Below are 17,692 nucleotides of genomic sequence, written 5' to 3'. Positions count from 1 at the left end.
GAATGCAAGACCATCAAAGAAATTTAGATAAGTTATGAGAGTACTCTAAAAATTTCATGCTGTGAGTTCAGCTGTATTTACATCCAACATGACAGTATTAGTCTAACAGAAATTTGAATAAAAGATTGCATAGCAACATACAATTAGTAAAGCTATAAGAAAAAGTACTTGGAAAAGTACTTGACTGAAGAACCATAAAGCAAAAAAAAGGGGGGGGTCCTGGAAGAAAAACAACTAACGCAAATTAAGTTCTGCTACAGCTGCACTGAGTGCATCCATAGAAACCATTGCACCATATCTTGTAAGACTTCTAACACTCTACGTGTTGGAAGATAATTAATTTCTTTCCTGATGATAAGAACCATCTTTTTGCTCAAGTCAGCTACTATCTTTTTTTTCAACCATCCCTGTTTGGGGAAGTGGTCACCTCTGAGTCCTGTGGATCTCATTTTTTATACAGCATGGCACTGAGCCATGGGAATCAAGCCTGACATGGGCTAAGGGCAACTGGCTCCATCTCATCTGTTCAAATGAGGTTTGGCACTGATCGCACTTGGCTCTGGTTGGGCAAGCTGATGGAATGTGAATCTATACATTGCTCAAGCATTTTGGAAGGCTGAAAAATATGGAAGTAAGAATTATATATGCCATTAAAATAGGGTTGCCAGGGCAACTGGTGGGGGATGGGGGAACTTACCAGGAGAAAGAGGGAAGCCAAGACCATGATGCTGGTGTCACATGGGAAGTGACATTACCACACTGTAATGCCACTGCAATGCTCTGGTATTTGGGCAAAAACTCTATGGTAAAAATGGCTTCTACAATAGAGTTTTTGCCCAAATACCAGAGCATCACCCAGACGTAGCTGGTGTGATGACGTCACTTCCTGTGCAATGCCAGCAACATGGCCTGGGCCTTCTTCTTTGGCCTGGTAAGTCCCCCTGTTGGCCAGCAGATTGGCAGCTGGGGGGCAGGGCCTGGTGGCGGGGGACCTCCACCACCAATGGGGGTTCTGGCAACCCTACATTAAAAAGGTTCAGAGTTCCTGGTTTTTGTTTTCTGAGTTGATGTTTCAGATCTTCATGATGCTGTAGAATCCAAGATCACTCCTTAATACTTTCATTTAATATATCTAAAGTTGCCATAGAGTACTGTTACTAGGATACTGAAATGTGTTCTTCTTGGCTGCCCTCAGTGCCTGACTAGGAGATTCAGCTAGTGCAGAACTAAATCTTAATAGGAATGGGATGCTGGAAGCATGCTGTGTCACTAATCCATAATATGAAATGTCTTAATGTTGCTTCTCAGGCACAAAAAGAAGTACTAGTTCAGACCTGAACAATTCTTAACTCTTTGGACTTCCTATGAACAGAGTATTGTATTTTTTCCTCACTGGCATCATAATATATTTAATAAATTGACAGAGTTTTCTTGAAGTCTATATTTCAAATTGGGAGTGGTTGAGCAGAGAAACATCCTGGATAGACATTTCTTCTTGGAAACATGCCAAAGTCTAAGGATATATGAACTTTTGTAAGATCAATTTGAGTTGGCTTTTGTTTAAGCCAGAAGGTCCAAGTTTTTCAAAAAAAGCTTTCACTGAATTCTTAGTTTTTCCTTTCATTTACTATTATCAGCCTTCTATCTTAAGAGATGAAGAAGACCATACATTAAAAAACACTAATGAATACTTCAGACTCTTAGAAGAACACAATAAAATACCTTTTCTAATACCAGCATAAGTAGTAGCAAGTCCACTTCGCTTCTTTCGGTGGCGGTACAACCAAATGCTGAAAACCATTAGGATAATCCAACAGGCAGCACCAATTCCAGCAATGAAAGCTGGCTGTTTTACAACATCTGAAATCTGCTGGGCTAAACTGACTTGATCTTCTGGTGACACAGGGTTCCCATGAGAATCTGAAAGACATGCCAACATTTTCAAGGGTAAATACTAAATATATTAATTTGGTAGAACTGGGCTTCTAAAGTGGTGTTATGTTTCTGGCATAAAACAATTGTAATGAGAAGACATTATGAACATGAAATAGTAACACAGCAGAGATGTGCATCAAGTTGATAAAATGAGTCATCTGATTGTTTTCACCATACAGCTTGACATTACCTCCTGAGCTGATATTAAATCTGCTCATTTCCATCAAAAACTGGAAAGATGTGGGGAAATCTGAGCGAAATCAGACACGGGGAAATCTGAGGGAAATCTGGCAATGTGTATTATTTCAGCTTTACAACAATAAATAGCATTGAGTCTTTAGTGTACGTATTTTCCAATGAACAATAGTTTTGTAATAAGACTTCTTTAAACACAAATCACAGTTAGAATGCTGTTCACAGCACTTTTCTCTTTTTCATATTCGTCTCCACTTCCATAGAAGACCAGAATTGTATTTTATAGAACATCAAGGCTGAATACCAATTTGAAAGCAGTAAGTGCCTTTACTGGTGACTGAGCATTTTATTTCATGTCACAGATGCTTTCATCTTCTGTGATCCTAAAAGCACCTTGTAATTCAATAAGCAAGCTAATTCTTCTTTTTTTATTTTGCCCCTTTAGAACATTCCAGATTCAAAAATTTCATGCCTATTTATGTAAGGTTATATTGGGTTGCATTGGATTGTATGAGGAGAAAAAACAGGAGAAAAAAAACATCCATATAGACAGATGGGATTACCTGTATAAAGTGTGGTGTGACTAATTAATGTAAACTGCCATTTTAGTTATTTACTATCTTATAGCACCTGAGATCATACTAAAACATGGAAAACTGTGCCACCCTAATTCTACAAAAACCAGATTTCTCTTCCATGAAAACCATATTTTCACATTGTGAACATCATGAATCTATACAGTATACATTTTTATAAAAAATGTATTTACAGAGTTGTTTGTATTATGACAGATTGCATTCATCTATTTACCCATTAAAATTTCTTATCAACTTATCACAAAAAACCTAACATTACGTAAAAATAGAGAAATAAGGAGTGTTGTCTAAGTCAAATACAATAATATTAAACACATTCACACATTTTATTATGTATACAGTTCATGTAATGACTGTCTCAAGAGCGCAGAGTACAATAAAACTCCTTGAACTCTTACTGCTCTAATGGCTCATATTATAAGAAGCTGTTTGTGAACTAATCAGCATGGGGGCAATGATTTTATTCAGTGAGCCACTTCAAGTATTTGCATGCTTTCATATGTGTTAATATGGAAGGAGTGCATGAATACACCTTCTCCTGTGGACACAAGGAACAAAAAGTTACCTAGGTTAGATTTACCTGTAATTTTAAGGTAAAAGTAGAATATTCATGTACTTATACTCTTGAATAAAAAATTCAGAACATTGTGATTGTGACCCACAGCCCTGTTTGCATAAGGCTGTGATCATACGCACAATTAGCCCCATCATAGGCGCAGATGCCAGGTGGATATAAAGGGCACAATCAGACACGAACAGCTGGGAAGCAGCCCACACACATTGGCAACCCATTTTGCTCTGCCGCAGAAGTGGAGTAAAAAGAGACCTGTGAAAATGCGGTAGTAAACAGGTTGTGATGGGCCACGGGCAGACTTTCCCCTGTCTGATTGCTCCAGTGCGCTCTCATGGTGTTGGGATGGTCTGATCAGGCCATCCCGGCTCTGTGCCGTTGTTTCCCCCCCCATCTCGGTATGCACATCATTGCAAACTCCATAGGGAGCTCACAGCACAGTGATGCGATTCATCAATCCCTCATTTAAGTGCGTCGGAAACAAACAACAACAAAAAAACCCTGACGCACCTGCGGTTGCGTCTGATCACGCAGTGGCAGGCTGTGCCCGCAGCTTCCAAGAACTGTGTGACTGCGCAACTGCGGGTCAAATTCCTCCGGAGGAAATGGCCTCGCTCCCCCCCCCGCGTTATCTCGCACATGTGACCGCAACCCAAGCTTTATACACAAATAATTTTTTTGCATACAGTTAAGCAGTAACAAGCAAATGGCTTATGGTTGGGATAGCCTTCCCTAAATAGAAAATATACAATACATCACATTTCAAGGGCTCCTATGCAATCTATGATTTGCTTATTAGGGGTTCTGCTGGACAATTTATATAAACATATACAAGTTATGTATAAACATACATGCACAACATGTATGGATACCTTGATAAATATACAATGTGGCACACACACACAATTCTTATTTAAGACTAAACATGATTTTTTGTAATATTACTGTAGCTAGACAATTAACTCATTTATTAATATATTTACTGCCATACAGAGATGAGTATGTTCACACTAGAGCACTAGTACGGCAGATTTACAAAAACAAAATAACAACAATGAGTACTGCTGCAGCCTCCCTGCCAGTAGTATTGGACTGTCTCTGTACAGTCCAATGCAGGGGTTATGGCTTTAAACACATAGATAGTAGAAGTTGCTGGCACATCATCATGAAAGGCATGTTAATTAGTTTATAAATCACATCTCATAATGGAAGCTGCTAGAGCAATAAAAGTTCAAGGAGAGTTGTTTGTATTCATTTCACTTGATATTCTATGGCATGAATAATAACATTCATACTCATTTGAGTGAGGCATATCATAAATGCATTATGTACTAACGTAGGTTAATGTGTTTGTAAGAAATGTTTTCAGTGCTGGTAAAAAATATGTCTCAAGGCCTATCTCTTCTACAATGGACCTATTGAAGGAGCTTCAGGAAAGGAACAGGCTATCAGTTATTTAATGCTTCAACTACTGTTCTCTATGGGTACATCGAGTCGTATATAATGTTAGCAGTGAGTCTGCTGTTTTTTTGGAAGATGTACAATCCCTTCCCCTGACTGAGCACAACCAAAACATGCTCGTGGTGTTTGCTAACAAAAGAAACAGCACTGTTCAGCTGGCCCTTGCAACCGTACCTGAACCCCCACAAACTCTCAGTGCATTTTCTCCACATTTAAATAGTTTTTCAAAGTTTGATCACAGAAACATGAAAGAAGATTATGTGTTTGTTTGTTTGTTTTAAAAAAAGGTCAGATAGACTGCCTAAAACATCTGCAGAGAGATGAGGAGGACATCAGGACTGGACTCAGAGCAAGCGCACATATCATCTGAGGAGCAAAGCTGAAGTCAAGCACTCCCTTGCAGGTGAAACTAATAAACAAAGCCACCCTTACATGTTTGAAGTATGACTGCACCCTTCTTGGGCCCCGGTCACACGGTCAGGAAACTGCGGGGGAGAAGCGTGGCTGTTTGCCCTGGGGCAAACTACTGCACAGTTAAGTGATCAGACCTCCCGTGGAGGTCCTGTGGAGGTACCGTGGAGGTTCCATGGCAAAGGAGAGGTGCTGATCACAGGACAAGCCGGAGCACAACGAAGAAGCGCGCGCCGCGGCAAACTGTTTTGTTTTTGTGTGTACATGACAAATGCGCATGCTCCATTGGGTGCGTGTGCGCATCTACAGAGACTTGGACAAAAAAAACACACACCTTATTTGCAAGGGGACATGGGCGGGCGCCGGATGCCACCGGAAACGCGATCAGACGCCCGCCCTTGCCCCGCAGTTTCTGGAAACTAGTACCTCCGAGGTACTAGATTTTTGCCACGCAGTTTTGGCTGGAAGCCTTGGTTGAGCCACGGGAGTGCTATGCTTCCCAGATGTGCTGGTGAGATCGCGCCCGGAAACTCCGCCTGTTTTCCGTCTCACTTGTGTGGCTTCTGTTCCGTGTGACCGCAGCCTTGGTATGGCAAGCTTACAGTAATTTAAAAGTGAAAAAGTAAATTTTCTCCTTGATGCCAGTTAAAGGAGGTAGATATATATGATGTGTGATATAAGATGAAATGGAAGGAAGTGAAAGTGCTCAAAATTCCCCTGTCTCTAGCCCCATTTCTAGCTACCACCACTAAATTTTATCTCACATGAACACACATGAAGCTGCCTTCTACTGAATCAACACATGAAGCTGCCTTATACTGAATCAGACCATTCTTCCATCAAGGTAAATATTGTCTATTCAGAGTGGAAGCAGCTCTCCAGGGTCTCAAGGCAGAGGTCTTTCACATCACCTACTATCTGATCCTTTCTAGTGGAGATATTACAGGGATTGAAACTGGAACCTTCTGCATGAGAAGCAGATGCTCTACCGCTGAGCCACAGCCTCTCCTCAACTGACATGTTATTCTTTCAAATTAGAACTGCTGCATAGGTAAGAAAGTGATATACACAATCAAAATATTCTGTGCCACACAAAGACAGCACTTATAAAGCTTGACAGGATTCAGCAAAGCACTCTTCAAAGTATCCTCTAGGAGGCAGACAAACATTAGTGCAACATGTTGGCTTGAGAGTCATAAATGGGAATAAAATAATTCCTGCTTAAAGTGCCAAACTGGCTGATTCTTACTCTTACTGTAAAGCATCCACAAAGGACTGCAATCTGAATCGGAGAAGCAGTCTTTTTTTCTGATCAAAAATGACCCCCCCACACACACATATACTGCTTTCTCACTTATTTTGAAGAATATACAAGAGTGAGGAGTATTACGTAGTGATAAATCAACTGATTGGCAAATGGAGAGCAGAAGTACAAGTGCCCATAAAGCCAGTGAGAGCCAGTGTGACTGTAATGGTTAGAGTGTCATACTAGGACCTGGGAGAGCCAGGTGTGAATCCATGGTCAGTTTTGGGAGCTTTCTGGGTGGCCATGGGCCAGTTAATGCACACTCTGCCTAACTGGGTTGTTGTTGTAAGGATAGACATGGAATGGAGGGGAGTACAATGTAAACGAAAAAACAAAAGCAGAGGTAGCATTTCTCTCTTCATTCAAGGTTGTTGTCATTCAGTCGCACAGTCGAGTCCGACTCTTTGCGACCCCATGGACCACATCACGCCAGGTCTTCCTGTCTTCCGTTGTGCTCCGGAGTTTGCTTAATGTAATGTTCATTGCCTCAATAACACTGTCTAACCATCTCATCCTTTGCCGTCCCCTTCTTCTTTGACCTTCAATCTTTCCCAGCATCAGGGTCTTCTCCAGTACACACCACAAACAACCAGACAGAGTAAGAAATGGTCCTGTCATTTTTCCAGAATGAGGAAGAGCTTCAGTAACATAAGTCAGTATATTCAAGACTTCTTCTATTACTTAACCAGATCCTGATGTTCTGCTCTGCGAGAGGAATAAAACTCCCCTCATTACCTCACTGCCATCCATTCCAGAAACTAATAGTGCCATCCTAAGCAGGTCTGTTCAGAATTCTATTCAGGTCTATTAAATGGGCCTTACTATCAGGAAAATGAGCCTCCCGAGGTTCATTCTTTGAGGCGATGGCGGCGCCCTCCCTCCCAGTCTTCAGGCCCCACTGGGAGGTTGGCATCACCTGGGGGGTGCGGGCGCCACAAGCTGGCCTCGCCTAGGGCACAGAGACACCTCGGGCCGGCCCTGCATGCAGGCTTGATAGGTCCAGCTCACCTGTAGGGCTGAGAGTGGCAAAAGGCTCAGCAAGGGTGACCCCTCTTCCCAGGCCCCCAGGCCACAATTACCTGATATGTTTAATGGCAAATGGGTATTTGAACAAGGTCTCCTTATTCACAGAACATTATAATCCAACTACTACAACACATTTTGTAAACATGGGCTCCATTCAAACAGTAAGATCACCTTCACATGGACATGTTACTAAAGTATACATGCACCTGACCACATGCAGAAACAGCAGCATATATACCCCCTAGAATTTAAAGCAAAGTGGACAAAATTGCTAAGTGGCTTACCTAATTGAATAAACTGTGGTTCACTCTTTACTCCAGGTCCAGCTCCAGTACTTGCTGCCACTTCAATGCTATATCGAATACCAGGAACTAGAGATGGAATTACTAAGGAAAAAGTTGAACCATCCACTGTCTTATTTATGTGGTACCGACTTTCATTGCCAAGGCACCAGACCTATGAAGAATAAATAAAATCTCATGTGCACAGGCTTTTAAACAAGAGATATAAATAATGGTATCAAATGTAACATATGACATTTTATGCTTCACTCTGGGAGCTGAATTCAGCAACATTAATAGAACTGTTGTAAAAGCTGTTAACAAATGAATATAAACACCAATAAAAACAAACCATCTGAATAACCATGTGAATAAGGTTACCAAGTGCAACCTGATAATATGCAATACTTTTGCTATTTTTAAAATTCAGAACAGCCCGTATTCATCAGTCTACTAACTGTGGGGGGGAACAATATAAGGCATATGTCTTCCCATAAACACTTGGAACAAGTATATTGGAAGTCTACAAATTTGATCCATAATGCTCTAAGCATACCCCAGCATAAATAAACAATATGCTCTCTGAGCATGTGTGCTGGCATCTCAGAGAGCATTGGGTTCATCACATCACCTAGTTTTCACAACTGGCATCACTGAGACAGCCATGATGAAACTGCTTCAGGCAATGTAGACTGGGCATGCTGACAAAATGGTCTCAGATTCTGCCATACCCAGTTTGGTTGATCAAGAGCTGCCAGAAAAATGATAAGGCAAAAGAGATGCACACAATAGTCTAAAATTTGATAAAATCTTCTAACCCTTCACCAACTAACCATTACTTATGACTTGACGATCAGAAGATCTGCTCAAGTGTTTCTTGCAGGGACATATAGTGTATCAAAAACAGAACAATCTGGACAACAAATGTTATGTAACTGAAGGAGCTGGGCCACTACTTCTCTGACAATCCCAAATTGTGAAACAAGAAAACCTCTCATTGATTTAGTGAGGACAAAAGGATAATCCTAATCCTAAATCCAGCAAATCTAGTAAAGAATCACCCCCCAAAAGACTTTAATAAAATTACTACAGTTAATAGAGGCTACAAAAAAAAATTAGGTTCTTGAAAAAAGCAATCAGTTTTAGCATGTTTGGACTTATTCAGAAGAAAACCTGGTTTTCAAAGTTCACATTAAAAGAAGCAAGCTATGAAAACGCTGGCTATTTTACAGCCCTGCAACCAGCCAATGCCTTCCTTGTAACTATTCTTGCAAATACTTTCTTACAACTCACTGTGACCTGTTCTGTCTAAATGCTGGGGAAAATACTAGCTAGTACCTTAGAGATCAACAAGATTTTTGGAGTATAAACTTTCGAGAGTCAAAGTTCCCTTTGTCAGGTACAAGTTGGTATCTGACATGAAGAGTTGTGTGTTTGTATGCCTGGAAGTCATGGTTGACTTGTGGCCAATGTTCCCTCTAAGCTGTGGAGTCTTGTGAGCAAGAATGCTACTTTGTGAGCTACCGACATTAAAGTTGTGAGCAAGTGATTTGGCTACTACATAAATTAGTTTGCTCTGGAGCCCTCCTTCCTGAGCTGAGACAAAAATGTGTGAGCCGGAGGCTAAAAAACTGTGAGCTAGCTCACACTAACTCAGCTTAGAGGGAACACTGCTTGTGGCAACCACTAATGGGGCTTGGGTGTTTCAGAGAGGTGGCTTAACTATTCCCTGCCTCTGTGTCCCAGCCCTGGTATTCCTGGGAGGTCTCCCTTCCAAGCACGTGCCAGGGTTGGCCCTACTTAGCTTCCGAGATCTGATGATATTGGGCTTCCCTGGGCTATCCAGGTCAGGGCCTGACACACGGAGTTTTGACTCTTGAAAACTTATACCTGAAAATTCGTTTTGGTCTTTTTGGTTATTGAACTCAAATCTATCTGCTGTAATGCAGACCAACAAACAGCAGGCCTCTGGACAGTTGGTGCAATGACAACAGTGCAAAAGTTGAAATCTACTATTCCTAAGAGCTTGGTTTTTCAGGTAATTGGGAATAAAAAAAGGGATAATGGCATGGGCAAGGATAAATGTAATACTACAGTGTATAATTTTAGAATATCAAAGATCATATTTTGCTAGTGACTTCTCAGTTTTTAAATTCTAAAAAAAAGGGTTGTACAGGGCTATGGCATTATGAAACCAAAAGAAGTGCAAATTTAAGATGTTAGATACGCAAATATATGGATTAGAATTTGTGAATCGGGCCTTTATCATCATACACAATCAACTATCTAGACAGAACTGATTTGCTTATAACCATCCTATCATGAGCCCTTTGTCATTTAACTAGTGTAACTAAATACTTTCCTTAACACTGATAGGAAGGCATAAGCCTGGGATAGTGTGTGGGACAGGAAGGGGGAGATGGCTTTTAATTAATGCTTTAAACACTAAAATGAGAGAATGTCTGAGTTTTACCTGCCTCTAACCTGGAAACATATCTAATTCTGAACCAGGATGCAAGTCTGCAGATCAAAAAATCTATACTGTGGGGCCAGGGACATGCAGTGAAATGTTTCTGCAAACCATAGGGAACAATCAGGTTTGCAGAACAATCCCAAAATATTAAAAACAAATTAGGGAGGTTTATGACCCTCCAAAGTGGAAAATGCCATTTGAGATCTTTGGAAAATTTATGAGATCATGGATTGTATTCTGGGGTCTAAAAGCAACCCAGGGCACCACAGCATAGAGAAGGAAGATAAAGTGATGATGGGCAAGCCCAGAAAATAAAGAGAACCAGAAAATAGAGGTCAGGAAAATGAGAAAAAGTGACTGAGTGTGGGTGTGAAAAGGAAAGAAAGCAGTAGAGGAGGTGGGAAGAAAGTGGTATGGAGGTCGGAAAAGGACAGAAAGAAGTGGTGGGAGCAGCAAAAGGAAAAGAAAAGAAAGTGGTGATCAGGTCAGAAAAATTAGGCACAGTGGGGAAGAATGGAATGATCCTCCATCACAAGTCTCAAGGTTTCCTACTTGTCCCCTCCTAATAGCAGCTAGACAGTTAGGTATTTGTGGTCTGTGAGGGAAAGGTAGTGTATTTATATCCAGGAATATTCTCTTTATAGGTGTACAATTTTAACATTGAAAATAGGTATATCCTTGACTAGAATTTATTTCCCCTTCCTTTTCAGTAGTGAGAACTGGCAAGACTTATGGTTACCTGCAGGGCTATTTTTGGACAGGAACGCACAGGAACGGAGTTCTGGCTGGCTTCAGAGTTGGCCATGCCCGCTACAGCCAAAGCCTCTGTGTGCATGGTTACAGAGGGAAGGTCTGGAGGGCAACCCCACCCCAGCGACTCCGAGGTGGGTGGGCTGGGGGGGCCCTGGAAGGATTGGGGAGGCATTTAAATGCCTTCCCGTGCCTTCCCTGGCCTGTCCAAGGGCAGTTTAAACTCCCTTCCCTTCCCTTCAAGGGCTGGCTTGCCTGGGTGCCCCGCAGCCATATGATGCCCGGGGAGGTCAAGGGAATGCATGGGGGTGTGGCCTAATATGCTAATGAGCTGTGTTGTCAGGTTGTGGCCTAATATGCTAATGAGTTTCTGCTGTTGGGTGTGGTAGGGGTGTGAAAAAAAATTCAGCCGATTCAGATTCGGCTGAATAGGGCAGAATCAATTTTGGGCTGGCAGTAAGACTTCTGTATGTCAGTTTCGTCAGTAGGAGCCCATTGGGGAGTCTTTCGGACAGCCGAATGTCAATTTCAGCCCCATTATATCCTATGGGCCATTGAAGTCAATGGCGAAAAAATAGGGTATATTCTGGGGGTTGGAGGTGAGGGGGTTTGAGGGAGAGGCGCCAAACTCACAGGGTTGCTGCTGAAGCCTCTCCCTCAAGATACCCACCAAGATTCAAGAACATTGGACTAGGGGGTCAAAATCTAAGGGCCCCCAAACAGGTTGCCCCCATCCCCTCCATTGTTCTCTATGGTGGGAACAAGAATTACTTTTTCCCCATGGTGCTGTTAGTGGCTCTGGGAGGGAGGGAGTTTGAGGGAGAGGCTCCATATTTTCAGGGTAACTTCGGGAGCCTCTCCCCACATAACCGCCATGTCCCAAAGGAATTGGACCAGTGGGTCCAATTCTATGGGCACCCAAACAGGTCACCCCCACTGCCTCCGTTGTTTCCAATGCGGAAACCCAGCCAGCAGCACTTAAGGCAGGCAAGCAGGGAGCATCCAGCAGTCACTCTCCCAGAGAATCTCAGGGAAAGTGAACTGTCTTGGGAGGTGCTTGTTTGCCATGAGAACAAGTGGCACACACCAGAACAAGTGGCACTGTGGCAGTGCAAGCAATACCAGTTGACCTAAGGAAACAAAGAGGGTATCTGAATCATGCCACTACTTGGCCTATCAACGTAAAAACTGAATACCCTACGGACATTGAGGCAATGCCATTCCCTTTCCTTGTCATGCCTATAATTGAGACAAAGGAAGGTAAGACAATGATATCTGACTTGCGAAGGAACTGGATTAACCTTGGATTAACCATTGGCACCTTGGGTCTCTTAGTAGCCTCTGGTATCAGGGAATAAAACTTGAGGGGGAAATCTGATGGTTAGTTTTTTGTTCTTTGGGGTTTTTTGTTTTTTAAGCTTTAAAGGCTGCGGGAAGTTAGAGGCTTGCCCTTGCCTGCCTCAGCCTAGCAACCCTGGATTTCCTTGGTTGTCTCCCATCCAAGTACTAACCAGGACTGACCCTGCTTAACTTCTGAGATCTGACAAGTGTGGTCCAGCCTGGGCCATCCAGGTCTGGGCTGGCATCACTGCTTGTGGTACTGCCAGTTTGTACATCATCTGGCCAGATTCCACCAGAGGTTCTGGGTCAAAATCATAATTTTCCTTAAGTCTGGAGGAAATTCTAAGTACTTGGAAAGGAATCTCAAGTACAGCTCTTGAGGGAATAGCCAGGACTGTACTACTCCCTCTCCTTCCTCTGACCATTCCCATTCTGCCCTATCTGAGGATGGAACTGGGGAGTCTGAGTCCTTCCCTGGACTTTTTGCAGCCATCAAGTCACAGCCCACTTATGGTGACCCCCTTGGGCTTTTCAAGCAGGAGATGTTCACAGATGGTTGGCCTTGCCTGCCTTTGTGTCATGCCTCTGGCATTGTTTGGTGGTCTCCCATCCAAATACGGACCAGGGCTGACCGTGCTTATTTGATGAGCTCAGGTTATCCTGAGCTATCCTTGCTGCCTCTGTTTCCTGGTTCTCCATAGAGTCTTGCGGGGATTGTGAAGCTTATGATCTGAATAGATCTGACTTGCTAAGTATATCCCCCCCCCCAACCTGTTATAGCCTCTCTCTGGCAAACAGTGGAAGTGCTATCAGGAAGCAGCCTCATATGGTTTTCAAGGCAAGAGACAGAGCTGGAGAGAGCCAACCAGGGCAGACCCTGCTTAACTTCCAAGATCTGATCAAACTGGGCTAGCCTGGACCATCCAGGCCAGAGCCTCTGCCCTTGCCTCTGCCCTTGTGACCCTGGACTTCCTTGGTGGTCTCCCATCCAAGTACTAATCAGGGCTGACTCTGCTTGGCTTCTGAGATCTCAACAGATGAAACTAGCTTGGGCTATTCAGCTCTGGGAACAGGGAACTGGCAGCCATTTTCTGTTTGCTTGCCTGGGAGTGAAAGTAAGACTGCCATGAGGCTCCAGAGAACCAAGATGGCCACCACCATCTCCCCCGCCCTCCTATGGCCTTCCCTGGGCCTTTTAGCTCCCTGTCTGTTTCATGAGAACTTTCCCTTTGAAGGGGAAAAAGGAGGGGTGAAGGGCTCTTCAATCCACTTCAGCCTGTCCCAGGTTGGGGAAGTTGGAAGCCCCAGGAAACAATTTCCTCTTCATCCTCCCTGAATAGCTTGGGGGTTTGGTTGGGTTTTTTTCCCCCCAGTCTACCACCCTGCCCTCCTTTGCCTCCAGTCTAGGCTTTTTGGCCCTGTAAGGGCTTACCATGATTCTGGTGAGGGCTAGAGGCTCCCGGCTTCTCTGTTCCACCGCATGCCGGGTCCTCTGAGACTGGGGAGTTTGCTGGGTCTGCAGCGCCTCCCCGGTCTCCTTGCAGACTCAGCCGCTTCCCCTGATGTGCGTTGGTTGGGGAGGCAACCTCCAGCCACAGGCTGGGCCTGATGGGAGTCTGCGTACACAGCCTTGGCTGCTGGTGATCTCCCAGTGCCAGCAGCTTCATTTGCGGTTTGCCACCGACTGCAGCTCAAAATAATGAAGAGGGAGGGTCTCTCCCTTCTCCTCATTCCTGGATCGCTGCGCTCTACAGAGCACCTGTGAAACACGTCCTGCTCAAGCTGCAGGGCCGGTAAGACAGAGATGTTCCCAGGGGACAGGCCCCTCCCCTTCCTGGATTGATCTGAGGAAACCGACCCTGTTCCAAAGGGAGGAGCCTATTCCCAAGAGTAAGGACTGCCCCACTCCCAGGACCACCGGAGAAATTCCAGCTTCCCAGCTTCCCTGGGAGGAGGTATTATGAGGGGCAGGGAAATGTATGAGGGTGCCAAAGGGTGCCCTGCCGCTATCTTCAACCAAAGGCCCAGTGGAACATCTCTGCCTTACATGCCCTGCGGAAAGGTAACAACTCTTCAGTGAAAAGTTCTTAGTTTTAAAGATTCCTTGAGAATTATGACATCTTCAGATCTTTAGCCCTAATCCCAGATGCTGAGGAGGTGGAGTAAAATGATCATTCCCTTATGTTTTTAAAGACACATATAAATTGCAGGAAGATGGGTTTCCAATTAATGTCTAAAAACAGGCATTGGGCTAAAAGTGTGTATGTATTTCTTCTTCTTCTTGGACTTTTCCTCTGCAGAGATGTGAAGGCCCGGGAAAAAACCACAGAAATGTGTGGAAAATGTCCCCCCCCCCCAATTTTTTCAGTAATAAACCAGAAATTGAGAGGGAAATTAAGAAAAGTTGTACAAGAGGAAATATTTTCTCTTTTTTGAATGAGTGCGATACTTTTAAAGACCAAGTTTTACCATTTCAAATGTGTACTATGGAAATGTTTGTGTCGAAAATCTACAGCTTTAGATAATGATAATTCATGTGTATACTGTAGACATTGACAACAGATTTTCAATTATATGTTAATTGTTTAAATGTGACAAATGCTGTCCAGAATTAATTTGGTATAAAGTATAATAACACATTATTGAAAAGCTCATATTTGATACCTGAATGCACTGCTAGTCCTACTGAGAATATATCAGATTATCCTTATCCAAATAATACACTCCTTTTATTTAATACAAAATTTGTTTTATCCATTATCACCTTTAATTTTTTTCTAGCTCTCAGATGGCAAATACTATGCATGATAAAGTAAGATGGGATGTAGCGGTGTGCAGCTCTCTCTCTTTCTCTGTCAAGTATTTGCTATATTCACAATTTTGCTTGAAAAACAGCAACAGTAGTATCCTAAGCACAGTTATTTCCTTCTTTGTCCATTAACTTCAATGTATTAGAAGGCTGCAACTGTTTAGAATGGTAGTGTAAGACATTTATACTTTAAATGTAATAAAAATGCTAAATAGTTGAATCTTATGTATTAACTTGTTACAAACAATATTATGTTGCTAAAGCTTGTGCAGATTAGCCATGGTAAATCTGGGTGACAGCAAATGCAGCTACATCTCCTCAAAACAGAAGTGAAACCAAGCTGACAAGAAATCTAAGAGATCCTATGACATTCAATGTACAACAATGCGCTAAACTAGACTTGATAGCCTCCCCAGGTCTAACCCAGGAATTCCACTGACATTTTAATTTTCAAGCTCAATGCTGGCCATTTAAAAATATCATGAGAGCCAGATTCTGATTGAGCTCGAAGCCCCACAGGACACAGTGCTCTTGTGTCTTTTCAAGTGCAAGAACAGCTGTGGCATGATCAGGCCATCATAGTGCTTTTAAATGGCCAGCATTAGGCTGTAGAAAGGCAGTGGTGTCCGTAGGTCAAAAGTGGGGATGCTGTAACCCCTGGCTTGGCTCTAAGGGTAACCAAAATTATTCCAGATATTCCATTCATGCACTGAGCTGCAAACATAATTTTAGCTATGATATTATTATAATTTGCATAGTTTTAAAATGTAACTTAGATTAATTTAAAATAAGATTTATTCTTATGATGATGCATAAACATGGCCTTGAGTTATATTCATGTTTGTTGACTTCCTAATGTGTACACAGTAAGCTTTGACTCAGATATCCTTTTCGTTTCTATGTCTGCAGTTCTGTCAAAAAACAGAGCAAAATATAAAAATAAATAGTTTAGGAGTGAATTTTTACAATAACTTCCCCCTTCATATTTTAATTGGAGTTACTTTACAACAAAGATGAATTTCAAAAGGATACAAAAATCCCAATTGCAATCCAAAATACAGTGGAGGATGGATTCATTTTGTCATGTTTTCATGTTTCTACCACCAGATGGAGCCAAGTATCCACAAACACCTCTATCAGAAACTTGCCAATTATTTGCCAGGATAAAACTGTATGTTACCTTGTATTCCTGGACCATTCCATTCTGCGTGTCCTCTGGGGGAGGCTGCCAAGATATGACAACTGCAGTGCCATTTCCATCATTCTTGCTTACTGAAACACTTTGAGGAGGAGCACTTGGAGCTGTTTGTGGAAAAATGCATGCTTGTGATTAAACACAGAGAGCCTTTTAAAAGTTTGCAGCTAGCCTATGATAGACAGCGCTTATTCTGCAACACACAAATGCTACTGAACTTGCTTATACAGAAAGAGTTTATGTATTGCAATGCACTTGCCACTTCTTTGAACTGTGAGAAGTTTCAAGGGTTGGTTCCCTTTGGAACCAACACAAATACACTAGACTTACAGCAGAGTGCAGAGGAGGAAACAGATCTGCTATCCATGCATCTCCTGAGAGCTTTTGTACCCTAAGTTATTTGATCCAACTCAAAGCAGTGGCTGCTTGCTTCTCTGCCTCATGTAGAATCTTAAACGACCATTTCTTTGTATAGAGACACACCTGCCCCAGATGGGAGTATGGATGGTCACTTCCTGCCAGCCCTGATCTGCTCGGACAGAGCCATTTCCTAAGAGTGAAGTTTACCCTAACGTTTGATAGTCATTAAGAAACACTATCATTTTGTCATAGGCTCTGGATCCCCATACCCGCCTATCCCTGACTTTAGTGCAAGCACATTGGACAAACCATGGCAACCAGATTCCAAGCTCACAAACAGCATCATGATATCAGAGAAGCAGTTAGTTTTGAAAGTCTTCATCAACATGGTAGCTTTGATAATTTCTCTGTGGCAGTGATTTCACACAGAAATTCCGCCCAATATTTAAAAAGCTAACAAAATTGCTATGTGAATATATGAGCCATAGTAAGTCTAGAAAATTTTGTTTGAAAGTAAAGGCTCCTTTGTTTATGGAAGGGATACACAGGATCCAGTCCATATTTTATAAAATGTAATTAAGTAATATTATTTATGCTCATACTGTGCATTAGCCCAGCTGGTGTAGGTTGGGGGGGGGAATGATGACACACATGCACATATATGGGAAGCCAGCCCACACTTTTATTGAATACATTTGCTCTTGGCATAGCTTGGGTGGGAAATGACATATGGTGGTGGAAGAACACTAAGGAAAGAAAAACTGGTTTAAGGCATAAAGTGAAGGCCTGTTTCCTGTGTCCAGAGTATGTGGTGTATCCACCAGCCTTTTTGATATTTGCAATGCACCATAGTCTCTGATACCCTTACAGAGAGTTTCCTCATATGAAGAAAGCCCATCCCTGCATAAACCCTGAACTATGTTCCCAGCTCAATGCCTTAAGTTCCCACGCAGACAATTGTGACAACAAATATGCATGTGTA

At 42.6% G+C, this 17,692-nt stretch overlaps 1 protein-coding gene across 1 annotated transcript in view; it reads right to left on the bottom strand.

Annotated features, from left to right (window-relative positions):
- ROBO1 (roundabout guidance receptor 1) overlaps positions 1-17,692 on the bottom strand; it is a 433,180-nt gene that overhangs the window by 59,523 nt on the left and 355,965 nt on the right. Inside the window, exons 16-18 of the mRNA XM_015419360.1 lie at positions 16,336-16,457; positions 7,786-7,957; positions 1,723-1,920 (exon numbers count right to left, since the gene is read on the bottom strand). Coding sequence (XP_015274846.1) covers positions 1,723-1,920; positions 7,786-7,957; positions 16,336-16,457 — 492 coding nt within the window. The remainder of the gene's footprint in view (positions 1-1,722; positions 1,921-7,785; positions 7,958-16,335; positions 16,458-17,692) is intronic.

Source organism: Gekko japonicus, unplaced genomic scaffold (assembly GCF_001447785.1).
Source record: "Gekko japonicus isolate JY-2015 unplaced genomic scaffold, Gekko_japonicus_V1.1 scaffold343, whole genome shotgun sequence".
In the NCBI taxonomy this organism is placed as follows: Eukaryota; Metazoa; Chordata; class Lepidosauria; order Squamata; family Gekkonidae; genus Gekko; species Gekko japonicus.
The sequence above is the reverse complement of the archived record's forward strand: the minus strand, read 5'-3'. Positions and strand labels throughout refer to the sequence as shown.